We start from the raw sequence: 22,339 nt of genomic DNA on the forward strand, positions 1-22,339 counted from the left end.
AGCTGGAGCAAGGTTGAGGTTCCAGGGCTAGAGACATATCGAAAGGCTTTTTGAACCCAGGAAAAAAATAGTAGTACTCTGGGCATGGGCTGTGGGAGTGAAGAGCTAAATCTGAGAAATCTAGAATCTGATAGCTGAGCATGAAGGAGAATGAGTGTCAGGTTTCATGTATGAGTAGCTATGAGGGCACCAGCGCCCCGGGCCACTGGTTCTCAACCTTCCTAATGCTGCAAACCTTCAATACAGTTCCTCATATTGTGGTGAACCCCAACCACAAAGGTCTTTTCACTGCTTTTTCGTAACTGTAATTTTGCTACTGTTATGAGTCATAATGTAGATGTCTGCTGTGCAGGACATCTGATATGCCACCCCTGTGAAAGTATCAATCGACCCTAAAGAAGTTGCAACCCTAGATTGCTACCTTAGACAAATCGAAGAGCATGTTTCTACCAGGTAAACTATAAATTTAGGTGAATCTTGTTGATATATAAGGTGCCTGTGAACTATGTAGCAAGAGAAAGGAGATTTGAGCCTAGAGTTTATTATCAAAGTTAGATGCTGTGGGGAGAGACAGCAATTGAAGTCACAGGTAGAAGCAAGATCACTCCCCGCACACACACACACATAAAGCATACAGTGTGGGAGAGAGTCAGGAACATATTACTGAAAAATATCAACATGTATGGGGGTGTAGAAAAGACCTTAACTGATGGGGGAAGCACAGAAAGCCCAGAGTTTCCTGAAGGAACTGCTTAAGAGTGTCATGTGCACAGCAACATCAGAACACAAAGACCAATAAACATCCTATGGATCTAGGCAGTGTTAGTGCTGGGGAAAAAACAGACTCGAATGGGAAGTTAAAACGGGAAGAATATAGCTCAGACTAATTTCCTGGAGAGCCATAAATGGGAGCAGAAAAATAATTGAGCAGCAAGAGACACAGTTTGCTATGACTTTTATAAATGTTCCCCAAAGTCCCATGGGTTAAAAACTTGGTCTCCACAATGGCATGTTATTGGAGGGTCCCATGGACATTTTAGAGGGATCCTATTGTTTTTAACTACGTCTCTATCCTTTGATTTTTATCAATAAAGACTCAGGAGTCAGATGCCACAGTGAAAACATGTTAGGTCAGAAAGGCAGAGAAAGTACCCAGCTGCTTCCTTCTCCATGGGCTTCCCAGAAAGAGAGCTTTCTCCTGTGCCTCAAACAAAAGCTACTCCAACTGGATGTCCCTCCCTTCTACTTCCCATGCATCTCTCTCCATCCTCCTGACTTCCTCTTCCTCTCTCTGTACTTTTTTTTTCTACTGTCAACTGGTTGCTTGCTCTGCCTCTTGACCTATAGTTGATTTCATTTAATCTGTTTACAATATTCAAGCAGAAAGTTCTTGGATTAAAGGTGTGTGCTAGGATGGAGTCATACAACACCTAGAAGAAGCAAGTTTTCCTGTTTGGGTGGAAGTCCTACCCCAAACCCCCTCACCTGGAGTTGTCTCAGTCCAGACTGTATCCCCTTCCCCAAGAAAGCCCAGCGCGCCCCCCCAGGGCATTAAAAAGCCCCCACCTCATGGGTTTCCCTTGTGATCTCTCGCCTCAAGTTTCCTTGGGGCCACTCAAGAATGCTTTGCTCAGAATAAACCTGTATATATTAATTTGGTTTGATTGACTTATTACATCAGTGGCAGTGCATTCCAAATAACCAGGAATTTAACTTAACATTTTCCAGTAAATAACACAGTCTTGGGGTTCACAGTGTGATCAAACATCCCATAAACCTCTTCTGCCTGGCTTTTGGCTCCTAGCTTGTGAAAGGTGCGTCTCTATGATGCACTGCCCTAGCCAAAGGATGACACCTCCAGAATCATGAGTCAAAACAAATCTACCATTTTATGTTTATTATTTCAGATAATAATAATGGAAAGCTTGGTAATAAAGAAGAAAAACGTTTCTAAATTTTTATTACTTATTTTCTCTTTCCTTCCTTCTTTCTCTGTCTTTCTCCCTCTTCTTTTTTGTGTGTGTGTGTGTGTGTGTGCGCGGGCGCGCTTGTGTGAGGGGGCAAGGCATGTGCCACAGCACATATATGGAAGCCGGATGAAGACTTTATGGAGTTGGTTCTCTCCCTCTACATGTCCGGGCAGTCAGGCATCAAACTCAGGTCGCCAATCTTGCGTCACAAGCACCTTTATATGTTGAGCCATTTTGCTAGACCCTGCCTGAAGGAAATTCCAATTTTGTTTTTATTTTCTTGTGAGGGACAGAAGAAATTATTATATTTATATACCTATTGGGGGACTGAAAGAAAGTCAATGAATTATATTAGTTAAGATATCAGTCAAGGTCTAACCAAAATATAGAAATCACATGAGATACCAGACCTTAAGTACTTTGATAGAAATAGTTGTTAAATATATAAACATCTGGATGTGAGGTGACTAAAATGGTGGAGAGAGAGTAAAGAAATAAGCCAGCGACTGGAAGAAGGATTTGGCTCTGTTGGGGCTGAAGTAAGGAGGCTGGGTGGGAAACTGGAAGGGGTGAAGAGATTGCCTCCTAAGATAACTGAAGGATCCTTTCTGGTGGTTGCGCCTGGCCAAGCTGAGTTACGGAGAAATGAGAGAATATTCTGAGAGTTGCATACAACCTGGCAGATAGCAGGTGCTTTGGAAAGCGTTGCTGGGAAAGGAGATGAGATAGAGTGTGAAGACGCCAGAGGAGGGAGTTTGGGGAAACCGGGGAACGGAGAAGAAAGACTGGAAATAAGGCAGCGGGAATAGGATAGACCGGGCAGCCAGCCTTCTGGTTGTCCTTGTGTTTTCCGAAGAAAGATGCAGACGTTTGAGCGGTGGAGGGATAAGACGAGAACAACGATTTCTGAAGAGCCAGAACATCTGAGTGGAAGAAAAACTGAGAGGGAAAACCAGAGTCATTATCTGCAGGGCCAAACGCGGTGGCCTGGGCTGTGGTGGCAGTGAATATTGGAAGGAACCAGTAAGAAAGGGACGGCTCCAGTTAACCGATGGCTTCTTTGCTGCCTGTGGCTGGGGGCACAGGGAGAGAGAGCAAACAGGATCTTCCTTATTTGGGCAGTTAGAAAGGCTATCTGAGGTTGAGGAATTGAGGGAGAGAAGGAGAGTTTGAGACTTGTTAGTTTTGCCACGGCACGATTATGGTTCCTGCAGGATTGATCGCCGCCTGGGCGCTTGACAATGGGTGCCTTGGAGCTAAGAGCCAATTTCAGGCCCAGCACGCAGGAGCAGCCTGGTGTCGCCTAGCAACCAGGAAAAAACACTGACCGGTAAAGACCAGTGCAGTTTGTTAGGTGTAGGGAGCTGCTGCTCCTAGGAATTCCGTGCGGGTAAAGGCAGGCCTGGCTGTTCACCTGCCCTGAGGGTGGGAACCTCTGGGACAAAGGGAGGGGACACCTGAAGAGCTGTCCCAGCCAGCACCCACAGTTACCAGCGGCACCGGGCACTTAACAGGGAGAACCCGAGGCTCCAAGACGAACGTGGGGGTCTGAGACCCTGTCACTTGACTGTAAGTGACTCTTGAAGCAGGAGTCTACCTGCTCCAGCCCTCCTCTGCTGCTTTAAGTCTGCTCAAAGCCAGTTTCTACCTTAGGGAATACCTGAAACTCAGAAACTGAGGGGGCGGCAAGTGGGGAGGGTGGAATACAAATGACAAATCGGGAGATCGGGAGATAATATAGCTATGAAAGGCACAATCTTAAGTCAAATCCATTGCCATAATCAGTTTAATGAACTTAGAACCCATTCATCCCGCTATCTTCCAGCTATATTTATATTCCTAAAGAAACTGAGAGGTGGGTAAATTTTTTATGTCTAAAGACATTCATTGCAGCTTTGCCCATAATTCCAGAAAATTGGAAATGAGAGGCTAGATGAGTAATGGATTCGAAAGCATTATTTAAATGATATGCTGATCCACTGAAGATGCTGGGGAGATAAATGGAGATGGAAATGTTTTGGACTTGCCCTTTAAGAATTTCTTAGGGAAATGATCCAGGTAAGGAAATTGATGATAGGCAGCAGAATTCGGGAAAGATGCTAAAATCACCGTAGAAAACATGCACACACAAAGGAACTGTAGCAAAACAACACAAATCCACCTGGGCTTATCTTTGGGTGAATTTTCTTTTGTTCGTTGTGCTATCCTTTGTTTTCCAAATTCTCGACAGTGAAATGCCTAGTCTTTATAAACAAGAAAAACTTAGCTTGTGTGGCTAGTTGTTCCCACCTGTACTAGTGGTTTACTCCAGTCTCTCCCAAAGAGCTATCACAATATAGTGGTCTAAGTCAGCCACCTCTAACCTCATGGTGTTGCCCAGGATCCTCTCTAGGATTGCAAAGCTGTGGGTCTTTATCCTCTGCACCCTTCGTTATTCTATTGTTCAAAAACCTACCCTGGAATAGGAGACTAGCATGAGGACAACGGAGATAACTACAAACAGTGCTGTGTGGGTGTAACTTGACTGTTTTCTGGATATTCTTCAGAAGGGACCGTTACAATTCTATATATAGCAACTGCTGCTGTATCATAGAATTGCTTACAAACTTAGCTCCACACCTAGAAATTGACCCTATGATAGCTGCTCAGGGTTCTGGAATTATTTCAACGTGTTTCTCTACATGAAACAGGCTCACAGCCAAGGGCCTATGTACTTTTCAAGCATGTATGAATATTTGCAATTTGAGAAAAATGTTGGCTCTAATCTATGGAAAGAACATTGAAAACAAGTATTTTAGAGTTTTATTTATATTATATCTCCATACATTTGAAAATAGTTTTCTCATCTTGTAAGAATTTTCAGGCATTCATAATAGTTGCCGAGAAATTTCAAAGACAAATCCTGATGAAGCTGTGGGGCCAGGGATGGTTCAGGGGTTAGGAGCATCCGTGTGCTTGCAGAGCGTCGTGTTTGGGTCTCATCATCCACACTGCTGAGATGTCCAAGATGCTGGGGAGATGGTTCAGGGGTTAGGAGCGTCCGTGTGCTTGCAGAGGGTCGTGTTTGAGTCTCATCATCCACACTGCTGAGATGTCCAAGATGCTGGGGAGATGGTTCAGGGGTTAGGAGCGTCCGTGTGCTTGCAGAGGGTCGTGTTTGAGTCTCATCATCCACACTGCTGAGATGTCCAAGATGCTGGGGAGATGGTTCAGGGGTTAGGAGCGTCCGTGTGCTTGCAGAGGGTCGTGTTTGAGTCTCATCATCCACACTGCTGCTCAAAAGTCTGTAACCCAGTATCAGGGGACACACACTTTTCTGACCTCCTCAGGCACCTGGAAAGCACACCGTGCACATACATGAAGGCACAACACCCCCACGTATAAAATAAATAAACCTAAAACATATTTGTACAAGGTTATATTTAGTGAAGAATGTATCTTTTAACATTTTAGTATACTGGATAAGGCACAAGGTACCCCAGGATAGGATACACCCGCCCAGTTTCTCAAAGGCCTTATAACTCAAGTTAGGCACATGGAATTTATGTCTTTCAAAAGCTCCTGAGTTACTGTGGTTATGTGGCCTTTTGATGCATTCAGTGCATTCAGGGTCTTTAAGACCTGGGGCAGCTTTTGGCTCCTGACAAGCAGTCTGAACTACTTCTGACACTGAAGGGCCTTTTCAGGGATCTTACGCCTTCCGAGATTTCTCGCAAGACTTCAGTAACTTCTTTTCAGCAAAGCAATAGTCACAGGAAAATAGAACTAACAGTTTCCATAACACTGAATCCATATCATGTGCTAGATACCTGCAGGTGCATGACTTGGTTGCATGCAAAAAAAAAAGGGACAAATGGCTGCTTTGTGCATGTCATGTGAATTTCAAAGACTTAACCACAAGTCCAGCAGAGGTGGTGTGTAAAAGTGCTGTGCTATTGCTCACTTAGTCGAAAGTCAGGTCACAAATACAGTCACCTTTCTCAGCTGAGCAAAACAGCGGTGCTCAACTGTCTTATCAGTAAGTTCTTCCAAAACCAGTGCTTCCAACAGGAGCATACGGAATAGTTTGTGCACTTGCAGTAATCCCTACGTACATTGCAAGCTTTAATTGGGTAAAAATGTGAAGAAGAACTGGCCCTCCTCCAAAGAACATAGATAACTGAGAAAAATGGCGGATGTACAAATTTATGATGTGCAAATCACACTTTCATACTTTTTGCATCTTTTTTTTTCTAGGATGGGTAAAAAGATAAAGAAAGAAGTTGAACCTCCCCCTAAGGATGTGGTAAGTTTCCGGTGTAAATAACCACCAGTTTGAAAAAAATCAATTGTTCTGACAGTTGGGCATGTCCCACGGTACACATGAATGCATGGTGGCAGAAGTCCAAAGTCTGACTAATGATAAGATTAGTCAGAGAAACCTAAGAGAATATAAACAAACATGTACAACATTGTCATTATGTAATTAGTACAATTAAACAGCGATTACAGCTTTTCTAGCATATAGATAGGATGTTTACAGTCTAGTTAATGAACAAAGAGTTTCAGTGTATTCTTTTAAATACTTGAAGTTTAGATTCACTAGCCACTCATTAATATGAATTATCCAAGAGAATTTTCAGAAATAAAGGGAAGCCATGCTACAGTGCTTACATACTTGTGTATGGCACCGGCTGGTGGTCTGGGACATGAGACGTTCTATATTTTCCAGTTGGAAAGTAGTCTGGGGTCATCAGCTCCTTCTCTTCCACATGTTAAGCATTAACATGGCCCCTTACAGAAAGCCCTTTTCACTCTCAAACACTTGGTTTATCTGCTCACTTTAATCAATTACTGAAAGACTACATTACTGTAAAAAACGACCTTTGAGGATACTGACTTTGGAGACTTTCTTAAATACATGTTTGATATGTTTGTCATCAGACGCAACACAAACAGAGATGAGGAATTCCCAAGTTTTCAAATATTGAAAAGCACAACAGAAAGTTGCCCTCCAAATTAGAGCACTACGGTCGGGCTGGAAGCTTTGTCTTATGGCCCCTACAAACTATATTAATCACTTTGACCAAATTGCCAAATTTGGCCAAACTATTTCAGCTTTGTTTATCTTTGAAATGGGAATTGGGCTCTCTGACTCATTTGGATTACTATATTATTAGTCCAAAAAAATTATATGAAATTCTCAGGGCTTGACATATAATTCAGTAAAAAAATATTTGTTGTTGTAGGAATCCTCAGTACTCTTCTCTCTCTCTCTCTCTCTCTCTCTCTCTCTCTCTCTCTCTCTCTCTCTCTCTCTCTCTCTCTCACACACACACACACACACACACACTGATGCCCACCAAGATACATGATACTTTATGACGGAGTAATGATGAAGGCTTGTCTACCAATCACTTCTGCCCATTTGTGTATCGGGTCCACTTCCAGACCTCTAGGCGGTACAGGGAGGATGCTCAGAGGGTGAAGACCCACTCCCAACAATGAGCACTAGACAGCACCAGGTGCTTGGAATACTGCTGAGCACCAGCCTCTACCCCAAGTGCCCCAGACCCACATGTGAGCCGGGCCCAGGGGTGTGTGCCTACATCAGGACTCAAGTACTTTAATGGACTACACAGTGAGACCCTGTCTAAAAAAGAATGAACAAAAGCAAAGCAAACACGTGTAGCCTTGTGAGTGCCATATTGAAAGGCAAAATGAGGAACACCACTGTCTCTGAAGTTCTGCTGGAGAGCGATTTCTCACTGCAGTTATTTCCCTACCGGAGCTGGGAGACCGGTTCTGTACACCTCAGCTCTCACAACAGACTGGCCTTAAAGAGCAGAGCCTAGCCAGGTGCTGCTGCTTACTGTCATTCTTTCTGTGGTAATTTTGGCTCACCATTCATTTTATACAGAGCGTGACATTGTAATTTCACAACAAGCTTGCTGGTGGGTGACTACCTCGCGGGGAAGCAGATGGGCTATGTGATTACAGCTCGGTATTATTTATTTAGTCGTGCGGCATTCTGTTACAGTCATCATTTTATTCTCAGCACCTTTTTAAATAAAGAATTCCTGTAATACTGTAGGCCCCGCAGGAGAAACAAATGCCAGACCAAGCGCCTCCACTGTCTGCCAAGCACCAGCATTTCTGCCGCACAACTGCTCATTAGAGCGTAGCTCCTCTGGCCTCCACCTTCCTTTATGTTTCTCATGATCTATACTGCCTTGTTCCTAGTGATGACTGGAAGGCACAGCAACGTATCAGAGGGTTAACTAAACCTCCAGGAGAGATCAAATGGTGTTTAGTTATCACTCTTGTTTCAATGGATTTTTATGTTCTCTCTTTAAAGACTGTAGTTAACATAGCATTCTCACACGCAATCATTGCAAAGTTAGTGGATAAAACAAGCTTTAAGATAGTCAAATATTGATTGAGATTTAGTTCTCTATGGTATGACTGTAGTCTCAGCTACTCTGGTGGTTGAGGCAGAAGGGTTCCTTGAATTTGGGGTTTCAAGGCCAATCTGGGCAACACAGTGGAAGCTAATGTCAAAAAAGAAAGAGAGGGGGAGGAAGGGAGGAAGAGAGAAAGGGAGGGAAGGAGGGAGAGAAGGAGGGAAAAAGGGAGGAAGGGAGAGAGGGAAGGAGGGAGGAAAGGAGGGAGGGTCTTAGGAAACGGTTCAGTTGGTGATGGTACACAAACATGAGGACCTGAATTCAGATCCCCAGAACCCACAAAGGTGACTCTCATCTGTAACTCCAGTACTGTGGGTGTCACTAGAGGATGGGGAGACGGGTAGATCCGAAGCTCGATAGCTAGCAGCCTCTCTAGTCAGATCAGCGAGCTTGGGTGTAATGTAAGAGAGCCTGCAAAAGAAAGAACAAAAATGTGAGAACTGATTAATAAAATACACTTCCATCACACCCTGGCCTCCAGATGCACTCACACTAATGTGTACACACCACACCACACACACATAGAGGGGGAGAGAAGAAGAGGTGAGAGAGAAGACACGAGGAAGACTTATATTAGGAAATTAAAGATCTGAAATGGGGGTTAGTCTTTTTTGAGTGTGGACCTATGGTGGGAAGAACAGGCAGCTGGAACGTTGGGAAACTGTTTAAAGTCTACCTACAGCTATGATCCTCAAAAAATGACAAGCAGTCAGGGAGCCTTACAAGGGTAGGACAGAAATTCAAGATACTTCGGCTGTGATTTCAGAAACAGAATGCACCTTTTGAAGCCTGTTGATGGTTTAGGTTTCCTGATATCAGAAGGCAGTACACACATAAATCACCTTAACTCCACAAACTGAACTCAGGAGGCCCAACAAAACATGGGGTCCATAGCTTCAACTTTTATTAAGGAAAGAAATGAAATGATCAAGAAATGGTAAGAGGCAGGTGACATGGTAGTCACTGGTGGTGGTAGCCTTAGAAATGGTCCCTTTGAAATTTGATGAAAGTTAAGTTCAGCTTGGATAAGTGCAGCCAGCAGAAAATGGAGAAAAGAAACATTTCACCATGTTTTTGATCCTGAAAGGGATGGGAGGGCAGAGGGTGGATAGTATCTAAAGAAAGTTTATTTTTTGTTTCAAAATAAGAGAGATTTGATTGGGGCACAGAGAATCAACCAGAAAGGGCCAACAGCAGAGAAGTCCAGTTAATGGTCCCCTGGAGACTTTAAGTTGTAAACTGTCTGGATGGAACTGTGCAAGAGAATTAACATGTGTGAACTACTATGTACTGAAGGATTTTTAGAGCTCACATGAGTCTGGGAATTCTATTTTTTATAAGAAAGTCTTATTGAGTTTCTAGGGAATTAGCAGGCAGAGTTTCCAGAAGTACAATGTCTCTATAGTATGACTAGCCTTGCCGTATGGTAAAGGCTTTCCTGGATCTGCCATAACAAGGATTAAAAATGGGCTTGAAGTAGACAGCATTGACCCGGAAGTAGGATAAGTGCTTGCCATAGCAAAATCCAGTATCTGCTCAGTTCTCTTCATCCCTATCACCAAGAAAAAAGATCTACATACTCAACTACATAGTTTTCATAACATTAAACAGCTGATAAAAATAATAAATGATTAAAAATGTGAATTATCTCAGAAAAACAACCAATAAGTCATTAGAGGAAATAAAATAGAAAGCTAAAAAAAAATCTGTTACCAAAAAAGAAGACAGGAAAAAGAATAGATTAGGGAAAGTGGAAACAGAAAGATGGTCAATAAAACTCAGCCATATCAATAAGTACACTACATATAAATGTTGAAATGTCTTTAAGGTGAAAGATTGTCAAATTAATGAAAAGACAAGACTCAAGAAAACTTTAAGGATATATGGATACATATAGGTTAAGGGTGGACAGAAAGACATATGTGCCATACAAACGCTAATCATAAGAAAATGCCAATATAGCCAACAAAATAATAATTACAGAACAAACATTTTTATAAAAGGACAAGGTGGCATTTCATAATGATAAAAATTTTCATTTTAAGAAGAAAATGATCTTAATAGCACAAATTTTAAAAATATGAAAAAGGGACATTTTCATTGCATAAAGATGAAATATTTAAACACAATATTGATTTTGCCAAAAATCAATATCCATATCATATAAAGCACTACAGAGACAAAGTAGTCCTAATGAAGCAGATACACTGTGCTGCATACAGGTATGTTGATGGTGGGATTGCAAAATGGCTGAATTACTTTGGGAAAACATGGTGTTTTCTTGTGAATTTAACTACACACTTGCCATTAACTAGAAGTCTGTTTGTGTGTGTGTATGTGTGTGTGTCCAGATGTATGTGCTGTTCGTCAGTTTGGAGGCTAGAGGTCAGCATCAGAATTTTCTCCAACCGTTTTTTACCTCTAGTTTTTGAGATGGGTCCGTCAAGAAACCTGGGGTGCACTGACTTGGGCAGAAAGTCCCAAGGCTGCTCCTGTGTCTGCCTCCCAGCACTGGGATTCCAGGAAGTCCCTACTGCATCATCTATTACCCCTGGGTACCAGACACAGAAATTCTTTATCAATGTTGAGACAGTACTATCCTAAAATCTGGCAGAAGGCATTTGCAGATAAAGGTGCATGCCACCCATCCTGATGGCCTGAGTGTAATCCCAAGATTCACATGATAGGAGAGTGCCTGCTCCTCTGAGCTGTCCTTTGACCTTCAATGTATTTGCACGCATGCACACACACACACACACACACACACACACACTGTAATATGAGTGGTGGGGCTGCGTCCTGCCTTTAGGCAAGTTCAGCAGTCTTTGTGTCCAGTTTATGCATCAGTCCAGGCAAGAGCAGTTTCTTACCCAAATAGCTATCAAACTCCATAAGGATCCTCTTCGATGCCCATCTTCCTCTCAAAGTATATTCGTGCTGCCAGGAGCAGACATGTCTCATTGTCATGAAAAGCCCTAAGTTATTAAAACATTTAAATGCCATATTCTGTAGCCTTTGAAAGATATGAAGAATGCCTATCTAACTGAAATATATCTCGAAAATCTAACTAACATGACTACAAGCTTTACTATTATCGATGATTATCCATTAGCAACCTATATTTCTTAATTATACATTTTTTTATTTTTTAATTTATTAAAGATTTCTGTCTCTTCCCTGCCACCACCTCCCATTTCCCAACCCTCCCCCAATCAAGTCCCCCTCCCTCATTAGCCCAAAGAGCAATCAGGGTTCCCTGCCGTGTGGGAAGTCCAAGGACCACCCACCTCTATCCAGGTCTAGTAAGGTGAGCATCCAAATTGCCTAGGCTCCATGGATGAAAATAGAAAACACTATCCTGAGTGAGGTAAGCCAGACCCAAAAAGAGGAACATGGGATGTACTCACTCATATTTGGTTTCTAGCCATAAACAAAGGACATTGAGCCTATAATTAGTGATCCTAGAGAAGCTAAATAAGGAGAACCCAAAGAAAAACATATAGGCATCCTCCTGAATATACATTACATTTTTAAATGAACTACACAATGACAATACTTTAATCAAGATTAGAAATATGCATATACATATAACAAAACTGACCTTAAAATCCATACCAATGCAAATTATTCATATCTATCTCATATCCCCCTTTAAATGTAAAAGAACATTTATAAACAATATTTGGGAACATGGGCGTAGTTTTTTCTCTCCAAACTGCTTCTTGCTGAATGGGGGGGTCGTTAATTAGGTCTTTCATGGTATAGCCTGTGTGCCAGGGTCATCTCAGTTGGCAGTTGAGTTAAGTAATTTTTTGAGGGTGTTCACAGCAACCTGTCAGAAGGGCGTGGTCTATCATACCATATTGGGATAGACGCAATCCACAGTGTCTCATCCTCTATGAAAACAAAAGAAGAAACTCCTTTCCAAAGCATCATATCCTTAGACCCAAATTCTGAAGTCATAATACCCTCATGAAATCCATTTTGGTTTAGCTTGGCAGCCCATGTAATGAAATGTCTCTCTGTACTTAGCTCCTTCACAGTCAAAGAATTTAAAGAAAACACAATGTACATAATCCAGACTCTCTGTGAATTTTCCATTGTTACGTGGCTTATTTTTCTTTATTTCTTTTAATCTACAGCTATCTGTACTCTGTCTTTTTAAAGACTTTACCCTTTTTTTTACCCATTAACTTTATTCTCTCTATTTTTTTTTCTTCTCTCTCTCTCAAGCCTACGTACACTCATCCAACACTGTGGTCTTTTATGTCTGAATCTGTTTTATTGTGAATCTGTAATTTTTTTACTATCTAGGAGCACTTTGTTTTGCAGTTTTAAATCGTTAAGCACTTAAGAATCTAAGCTGTGACATTCCTAGGTCAAAAACAGGTACTGCCAGCTTGACCCGCCCAGTCCAGTCCAATATGGTGGAGCCGTTCGTGCCTCTGATGCTTGCACATTGCACCATTAGCATGGTGGAGCTGTTTGTGCCTCTGAGCCACAGCACAGTTCCAGGCAAACAGCAGTCCACATTGCCATCAAGCAAGACGTAGCATTTTAATCCAAATGCTCCATTCAAAAGCTCTGTCTCCCTCAGGAGCCAGACAGAGATAGCAATGGCGGCACAACCCAGAAAGCCAGCATTTTAAAACAGCCAGTTTTTTCCTGTTGCGGAGTCAGGACAACTTCTTTGCGGCACGTAACCCAGAAACATCAAAAAAGCTGTCTTAAATTCTCTCTCTCTTCTTTTTAAGCCGTCTTAGGTTTTACGTGGAGTTCATTAGCACTGTTGGGTGCCACTCTGTTGTAATATGAGTGGTGGGGCTGCGTCCTGCCACCAAGCTAGCTTTACCCGGAATAATTACAAGGAAACTGCATTTTTTTAAGCACTGCCTGGCCCATTAGTTCCAGCCTCTTATTGGCTAGCTCTTTCATATTGATCTAACCCATTTCTAATATTCTGTGTAGCACCACGAGCTGGCTTACCAGGAAAGATCTTAACCTGCATCTTTCTGGAGTGGAAGAATCATGTCAACTCTTGACTAGGTTTCTTTCTCCCAGCATTCTGTTCTGTCTACTCCACCTACCTAATTTTCTGTCCTATTAAAGGGCCAAGGCAGTCTCTTTATTTAACCAATGAAATTAACACAAAACAGAAAACTCTCCCCCATCACACACACACACACACACACACACACACACACACACACACACACACACACACAGTGAACTAAGAATGTAAAAATCTTTCAAAAATCCAAGAGGTTTTTCTCCTCTGTATGATTTTTTCCATTCCTGATACAACCTTTTAGGTTACATCCAGTGTCCATTTCCCTTTCATTTTTAACCTCATTTCACACAATGAGGTCACCTTATATCCCCAAACTTACAGAGATGTTCAGATAGGAAGAGTCATCCCAGAGAACCAACTAGCACTTGGAAATACACTTACCTGCATCATAAACAGAACTCCTTCCTCCATTCGTCTCTGGAAATGGAAGAAAACTGTGTCATAATTTGTGTTCTTTTTGCCCACAGAAAACACCAATGCTATGAATTTGATCTCTCTTGTTTTCACTACACAAGAATTGCCCAGACTCAGCCTGACACAGGTCTCAGAGTCCTACAGCTTTCCTCTGTGCTATGCTACCAATACCCTTTCAAGAACTTACTCAAGTTTGTATCTTATTATATACATTTCCCACTTTTTTTTATCATTGTTCCTTTTCATATATGTTATTCCTGCTTTTCCATTAAGAGTCTGGTAATTGGAATACATATTGACTGTTGAGACAGGGCACCAGATATACTCAAGGATTCTTGTGTGAGGATTAGAACAATAGTAATATATCTTTATTTCAGTGAGCATCTGTGATATGACAGACAAGGGGTTAAGTGTTTCATCATAACCTCTCTAACCCTCCCTTGATTATTCCAGATATGCACATTATCCCTAGAACACAGAAAAAGGAACCAGCATTCTAGAAGCTTCAGCAATTTGTCTGAGACAAATTAAGAAAGCACATCTGTAACTCAAATCCCTTTTTCCCTTCTCACTGTGCTCTGGAAACCAGAGATCTATCAGTGGTCTTTAAGACCTTTTCTTTAATTTTATTCTGTGTCCAGGTGTTTCACTTGCATGAATGTCTGTACACCACATGCATGCAGTGCCCACAGAGGCCGGAAGAAAATATCAGAGCCCTGGAAACTGGAATTATAGACAGTTGTGAGCCACCATGTAGGTGCTGGAAACTGAACCGGGGTCTCCTGGAAGAGCAGCCAGTCTCTTAACCACTGAGCCATCCATCTCTTCAGCCCCAGGGATTTCTTTTGAAATAGGAATGTTCCATTTCACCTACTGGGTGGCAACCACATCTTTTTGCAGGAATATGACCTCTTTACATTTTAAACCACTGTGCATTTTTTTGTGACATTTAAGGATTACATGTGAACCTGGTTACTCTTCTTTTTGCATTTCAGTTCGACCCACTCACAATCGAAAGCAAAAAATTAGCGACTGTGGTGCTCATGCTCAACTCTCCAGAGGAGGAGATCTTGGTCAAAGCCTGTGAAGCCATCTATAAGTTCGCTTTGAAAGGTTTGGATTCCTTAAGTTTGTCTTTCTATCTCGTTTCTATTTGCTGCAGGCCAGTACCTTCTTCACTAGTCTGTAACTTACTTCCCGTGGGAACATTAATGCCCTACTTGAAGGCAGTGCGCCTTCCTATATTCTTTACTTGGTGTCCAAGGGTCAGTCAGAGTATAGAGCAGTTAGGTCACTCACTATGGGAAAAGCATAGGAGTCAAGCGCACGCCCGTCATCTCAGGATTTGGGAGGTGGAAGCAGAGGTTGTAAAGGCAAAGCTAGCCTGGGCTATGCGTTGAACACCCTTGTCTTTCCCATCATTCTTCCACTCACTCACTCAATCAATCAACCAACAAGAAGAAATAATGCCACAGAAGCAAAAAGAGCCACCATTTGAGCAGTAAGATAAACTTGCATTGGATCATAACCCAAAGTATAAAATAAATATCCCTGTCTATAAACAATATTGATATGAAGGGTAAAATTCAAGACCAGCACCACCCCCATCTCCATGCTCCCTTCCAGACAGTAAATATCCTTTTACCCACACAAGTCCCCAGTCTGACTTTGTTCTGTTGTCTTCCAAAGCCCCTTCCCTAGAGATTTCATTTGCTCCGTCTCATTGGCCCTTTCCCAGTTTCCTTGCTTTTACCCATATTTCCTTCTGTTTGGATGTGCAGTTGTAACAGTTAGAGGCTACGGTCCACACAGGAGAGAAAAGAGAGAGCACAGTGTTTGACTTGCTGATCCTGGCTTACCTCACTTAAGGTTTTCTAGTTCTGTCCATTTTCATGTTAATTTTATAGTTTCGTCTTCCTTTATAGTGGAATAAAATTCCATTCAAATAAAATTTACAACAGGGAGAGATTGTTGTATTGAATTAAAAATCAAAACCAAACTACATGGTGCCTTCAAGAAAGATGCTTAGACTATAAGGGCTCAAATAGAAGATGAAAAGAGATCTCTCATTAAAAGACTAAATAAAATAAACCAGGAGTTGCTATAGTAAAATAAGATAAAGAAACAGCAAAAGGAGTCAAAGGTCATTTCATTTTATGATAAAGAGGTCAAATTCCATCAAGTCTGCAGAATCTCTTCCCTAGCTATGGACCTAAAACAGGAACTTCCAAATGCATGAAGCTGGTATTATGAGGAGAGATAAGCATCCATATACACTCCCCAGAGAAAGAATGCAAGACCCTTTTTTCAAAAAAATTCAATAAATGAAAGAATAAATAGACCACATGTATAAGAATATAGAAGATGTGGCCATCGATACTACTGGGTTTAATCTAGTATTGAAAGTGCTCTCTAAGAACTGTGGAGTGAACATTATTTCTCAAGAGCATCTCATAAAACACTTGCTTCAGTAAAGTGCATTGTGAGGCATAAAACAAGACAACCTAAATTTTAAGGAATTCTAAACTATTCAAAAAATGTATCTCTGAACCACAGAGGAATCACATTAGAAGTCAATAGTACCAGATATTCTGGGCAACCATTAAACACTCAGAAAATAAACAACATACTCCTATATAACTCACAAGTGAAAGAAAAAGGGAGATAAACATGAAAATTGAGGTAATCTATAACAACGTATAGAGGGCTGGTAAACGGGTTTCAGATAAACCTTTATTGCACCATGTTAGAAAGCAAGCTTTAGCATCAGAGAGCTGACTCAGTGGGGGGTGGGTAAGGGTGCTGCCCTGAGTTTAAATACCTAGGACTCATGTAAAAGTCTGACTTCTATCACTGTGCATGCCCTCACATGCTAAATGCACACGCGCACATACACAGACATAAAATTTTAAAAGTTTCAAACTAAACTTCAGCGCTTTTGGTTTTTTTAAGAAAGAGCAATGGTAAAGGAGAATTTAAACTCATCCCAGTGATAAATATAATGGGTATCTGAAAACAAATCAATGGAACAGAAAATAATACGAAGCAAGCAGAAACTGTGAGCTAGCAAAAATAGAAAATGAGGCAATCTTTAGCTCAGTATGTTTCTTAAACATGGGTGAAGAATTTGTAAAGAAAACTCTAGCAAATTAAATCTAACAACTGAGTTTCAGGTGAAGACCCCAAGATTTGTTTAACTCTGAAGGATGAGTCAAGGTATTCTATGCTATGTGATAGGCAAAGAGAGAAGTGAATATCCAGAGTGCTGGAGCCTCCAGATTTGTTCTGAGAGAAAGCAAAGGGCAAATAAGAAACTGAACACACAAATTAGAGCTCCTGGGAGATACAAGGCACTCACGCATGGTCTTGTTCTACCTGGCTGTCAGGTGAGGAGAATAAAGCAACTCTCCTTGAACTTGGAGCTGTGGAGCCTCTGACCAAACTGCTTACCCACGAAGACAAGGTGGTAAGAAGAAATACTATGATGATCTTTGGCATCCTGGCTTCCAACAGTGAGTAATCATGTTTTGAAATAAACGAATTTTCCCATTTTTTTCAAAGTTAACTTTAAGGGATCTGCCTAAATTTTATTTAAGCTAACTTTAACATCGGCAAAAAATGTGGTCAATGTAACACATGATTTCATAGTTTTAAAAGATGTGTTTATTTAATGTGTGTATATCTGCACATGAGTGGAGATGTGCCTAGTGACCAGAAGAGGGCGCTGGATCTCCTGGAGCTGGAAGTACAGGTGGTTGTGAGCTGTCCCATGTGGGTGCTGGGGACCGAGAAGAACAGCAAGGGCTCTTGAGCACTGAACCATTTATCTATCTGATTTCCTGTTTGAACAGATTATTAACAGAGGTGGAGACAAGTATAACATCTCACATCAAAGTTAGTGATGATGCCCTAGTCTAACAGGTTAGGAAAGAAATTATCTCTTAAAATGAGTGCCCCCCCAAGTTAATATAGTGTAATTTGCCTGCACGCATGTTAGTTATACTTGAAATAAATTTCATAGTATATGAAACCCACAGTAAATTCTGATAAGTTGACTTTTTAAAACTGCTAACTATGGCTCATATAAAAATATTGAGTTGTATATGTTGAATTCAAATTATTTAAGTAGAATGCTCTTGAATCAGATCTATCATTTGATTAATTTTTTTCATCTATTCAGGAGTGTGGTATTGCAGTATTAGCTAACACATGCTCTTCTGGCTGTTAGAAGGGCAGTTTGGCAGGGCCATACCATCAACGGTAGTCTCCACTGGTGTTCAGCATGTATTTCTCCAGGCATAAGTCACTTCTCTGTGTTTTAGGGTAGTTTTTGAGACACAAATTTTGTAACTTACAAAAGTTTCAAAAAGTATTTTGAGCCAACATCTTTGTAACTACAAAAAGATTTAATGATACTCTTAATAGAGTATGAATTATAATAGAGAATGAATTCAAGCAAGGGTAGACAGAAATAAACCCACCTCCCAGAAACAGAATGTGACTAAGATCATCACTTTGTCCCTTGCCAAGACCTCCACTGGGTACATCATGAATTTTTCCCTTTCTGTCCCCAACTGGCAGTTTTTCTAGACAGCATGTGATATACACAGATTTTTACATATTTAATGACTTTTTCCTGTTTGTTTTTTCTTAATTTCTATTGATTCTCTTACTTGTTCATTCATTCATCCATATCCTAATATATAAGGTATTTAGTTCTTGAGCAACTCTCCACATTGTTGGTGAAAACTCTCAGCTCAGGATCTGTAAATTTTATTTTCTGTGTTTCTAGGGGATTTTGTGACACTAAGTTACTAAGAATTAGGGGCTGGAGAGATGGCCAACAGTAAAGCACGCGTTCTCCTCTTGCAGGGGACTAGAACTTGGTTCCCAGCACCCATATTAGGTGGTTCATAACAAACTGCCTATGACTCCAGATTAAGGGGGAAGCACGTACTCTGGCCTCCTCTTGCATCTGCACTCACATACACATACCCGCACACTACCTACACACAAACACACACAGACACACATACCCCCACATACACATACACATAGACACACACACAGACACACACATATACACATACACACATACCCACACACAGACACACATATACACACAGACAAACACACAATACCCACACACAGAACACACAGACACACACACATATACCCAAACACAGACACACATAGACACATACAGAGACACACACATACTCACGCACAGACACATACACCTTCCCCCCATACCTACCGCCCCACAGACACACATACACACACAGACACACACATGACACACACATACCCACATACAGACACACACATACCCACACAGACATATCCACAGACATATCCACACACATACCCACATACAGATACACAAACATACCTACACACAGACATACACATACACACAGACACACATGATTTAACTTTTTAAAAATTTAAAGAAATATTTTCACATGTGGGTCTTAAGTGAGGGCTTCTCTGGGATCTCCCAGGCCCAGACCCCACCCTATAAGCTGGCTTTGATCAGTATTAGGAGGACCACCACATCTGCTCAGCCAGCGCGGAGAGCACTGCTGCTCTCAGGGTCCCAGTACGTACCTAGTTCTCTTGTCTGAATAAAGGCGACAGTCAAGAATCCGTACCTGGTGTGAAGAGCAATTGCGGTATAATAAAAGGCTTTCTTTGGAGTCCATGAATTAGATGCAATTTGAATTGATTGACTTGTATCTGATGGTGTGGCTAACACATGGCATCCCCAGCTTGGCAAGGTCTCTTTTTTTTTGGAAGAATTGACATGTCCACAGCTAAAGCTCCACTTGCCACACAGGTCCTAGAAAACATGGAGAGAAGTTGAACGAGTAGCCGCTGGATCCTAAGGAGTCGTGCCTCCGTGCTAATCTGTAAGGGAGTGCACCTCCACACTGCTGGGCTACAGCATCGCTGGCGTGTCTAATAACAGCAACAGTGGCTGCCCCTCAGAAACGTGCCATCCTGTGCTCCTGCCAGATGAACTCATGTTTCAACAGGATGCTGGTGCTGAAACTCCATGTGAGACAGCTCTCCTTTCACAGCCTCCTCCTCTGCGGCCTCCTTCACTCCTTCTCCTCCTCCTTCCCCTCCCTCTTTTCCTGCCTCTCCTCTTCCTCCCTTTCTACTTTTTTTCTCCTCCTTTGTTTCTAATTACTCTTGCCCCTACTCTTTCACTTCCTCCTCTCCCTCCTTGCTCCATAGTCTTCCTCCTCTTCCTCTTCCTCTGTCCCCTTCCCTCTTCCTTCTCTTCTAGAAGTTATTGAGCTATGTGTCTGTGTCAAGCTGGAGTGATTCAAAAAGACAGTGAAGTTACTTTACTGGACCTTCTTTTTTGGCCAAAACCCGACTGCCACTGTCTTCTTTCTCCTGCTAGTTTGTGCTTAATTCTTTCAGAGCACACAACAGCCACAGCCACAGATGCAGGGGCTGTAAAACAGGCACAGTGGCTATAGTCAGCCACTGAGAGTCCACCAGAAACCCTGTGCCAGGCAACCTGAGAAACCAGCACTTTGGATCCCTCAAAGCCAGCAGAGAGAGGTGGTGCTGGAAACCAGTAAAGGCCAAGAATGAATTACATGGTAAAACCAAGATATGGTGATTAGGAAAGTAATAAAGCCTGATACAGCGGTGCCCATCTACAATGTCAGTATGGTGGAGCTGAGGCAGAGGAATTGCACTGAGTTTGGCCTGGCTACCATAATGAATTTTAGCCCTACTGGGACTACATAGTGAGGTTCTGTCTAAAAAGTAAATGCAATCAGAAGAGAGCTAATGAAGTTAGAGCAGGCATTAAAGCCGTTGGCAGAGCCGCCTTGACCAAAAATCACAGTGACACCTGCTCAGATGCTGTTCACCTGGCTCGGCACAGGTCAGAATTTCCATCCAGTTGTCGAAGTTGAGGCGCTTCCCTGGTGAAAAAGAAGGAACCGAGACTAATATTATGTTTGCAGAGCTTGAAAGAGCAGCTCACCTGGCATTTTGTGCTGATTTCACATAGAAAAAAGGATTAGATTCTCTGAATGATTAACTGTCAAAAGGAGAATAGTAAGTAACCAACTGGGACACCAGTTCTCAGAGTTGCAGTGAACTAGAACCTTCCATCCAGCAGGGAGGAGTGGCTCAGCAGATGGGATGGACCCTGGAGCGGGTCTTGGGCACCTCTGGTCATCTGGTCTAAATTTCATGGCATGAGACTCTCTGGAGAAGACTTCTAGCTTCTTTCGGCAAAGCAAGGTGTGGTGCCCACCTGAGGCCACAAGAACCATGCAGCTATGGGCTTTGCAGGTGACTGCCAATAACCCAGAAAGAAAGGAACTGACAACCACACATCACCAACATGGTCTACCTTAAGGTCAGGATCAATTAAGAAGGTCTGAAGTGCACGGGGATGGTTTTATATATATGGGGAAGTGCTCAGAGATCCAACTTCCAGAGATTGTTAGGATGTTTTCAAGCATCTAAAAATAAGGAATTTTCCTACAGCTGTCACAAAAATTGTTCTCAGCCCTGCCAACTGGCATCGGAACAGCACTTGTTGAGACAGGTGCATGGAATTTGGGTCCCAGAACCTTGCAAGGATCTAAGTATTATGCCAAGGCTGTTACCTGTCAATCAGTGGAGTAAACACTTCTTTTTTTTTTTTTGTTTTTGTTTTTTTTTTTTTTTAATATTTATTTATTTATTATGTATACAATATTCTGTCTGTGTGTATGTCTGCAGGCCAGAAGAGGGCACCAGACCTCATTACAGATGGCTGTGAGCCACCATGTGGTTGCTGGGTATTGAACTCAGGACCTTTGGAAGAGCAGGCAATGCTCTTAACCACTGAGCCATCTCTCCAGCCCCCGAGTAAACACTTCTTAAAACCTGGTGTTGGACCATAAATGTCATCCACTACTGTGTCGAGCACAAATTGGGCTAGAAACCTGACTGAGTTGCCAGAGGAATGAAGAAATGGCAGATGTCCATACAGAAAGTCTGGGATCAGGTGGGCTGTAGTTAGGCTGATGGACGGCAGCAACTTCTACCCAGGAGCCCAAAGAAGGCTTTGCCATTTCCCTGACCCTGACCTAGAAAAGGCTATGTCAATCTCCTGAGCCTAATCCGGAAGAGGCTTTGTCAGTTCCCATGGGTCTGAGGCACTGGGGTCCTTCTCATTAACACATGCTCCCCCAAAACTACCTCTACCTCTGCTTCCCACAACACAGCACCCTGGAACATTCCATGTCCAGGAACATTGCATGTCCTGGAACCTACAAAGGCAACTGTCCATTCGCTCTGCCTTCAGCCACTCGCAAGAGAAACAGAGAAATCAGAAGTTTTGACACATTGAAGAAAAGTCACAGCTCTGAATTCCTCAGGAAAGGGTGCTCAGTGAACACCAAACATATTCAGCTATT

General features: G+C 42.1%; 1 protein-coding gene across 1 annotated transcript in view; it reads left to right on the forward strand.

The window, feature by feature from the left end:
- Positions 1–3,290: 3,290 nt before the first annotated feature.
- Armc3 (armadillo repeat containing 3) overlaps positions 3,291–22,339 on the forward strand; it is a 93,948-nt gene continuing 74,899 nt past the window's right edge. Inside the window, exons 1-4 of the mRNA XM_075971106.1 lie at positions 3,291–3,539; positions 6,207–6,255; positions 14,894–15,011; positions 17,285–17,410. Coding sequence (XP_075827221.1) covers positions 6,208–6,255; positions 14,894–15,011; positions 17,285–17,410 — 292 coding nt within the window. The 5' untranslated portion in view covers positions 3,291–3,539; position 6,207. The remainder of the gene's footprint in view (positions 3,540–6,206; positions 6,256–14,893; positions 15,012–17,284; positions 17,411–22,339) is intronic.

This window comes from Microtus pennsylvanicus, chromosome 4 (assembly GCF_037038515.1).
Source record: "Microtus pennsylvanicus isolate mMicPen1 chromosome 4, mMicPen1.hap1, whole genome shotgun sequence".
NCBI lineage: Eukaryota > Metazoa > Chordata > Mammalia > Rodentia > Cricetidae > Microtus > Microtus pennsylvanicus.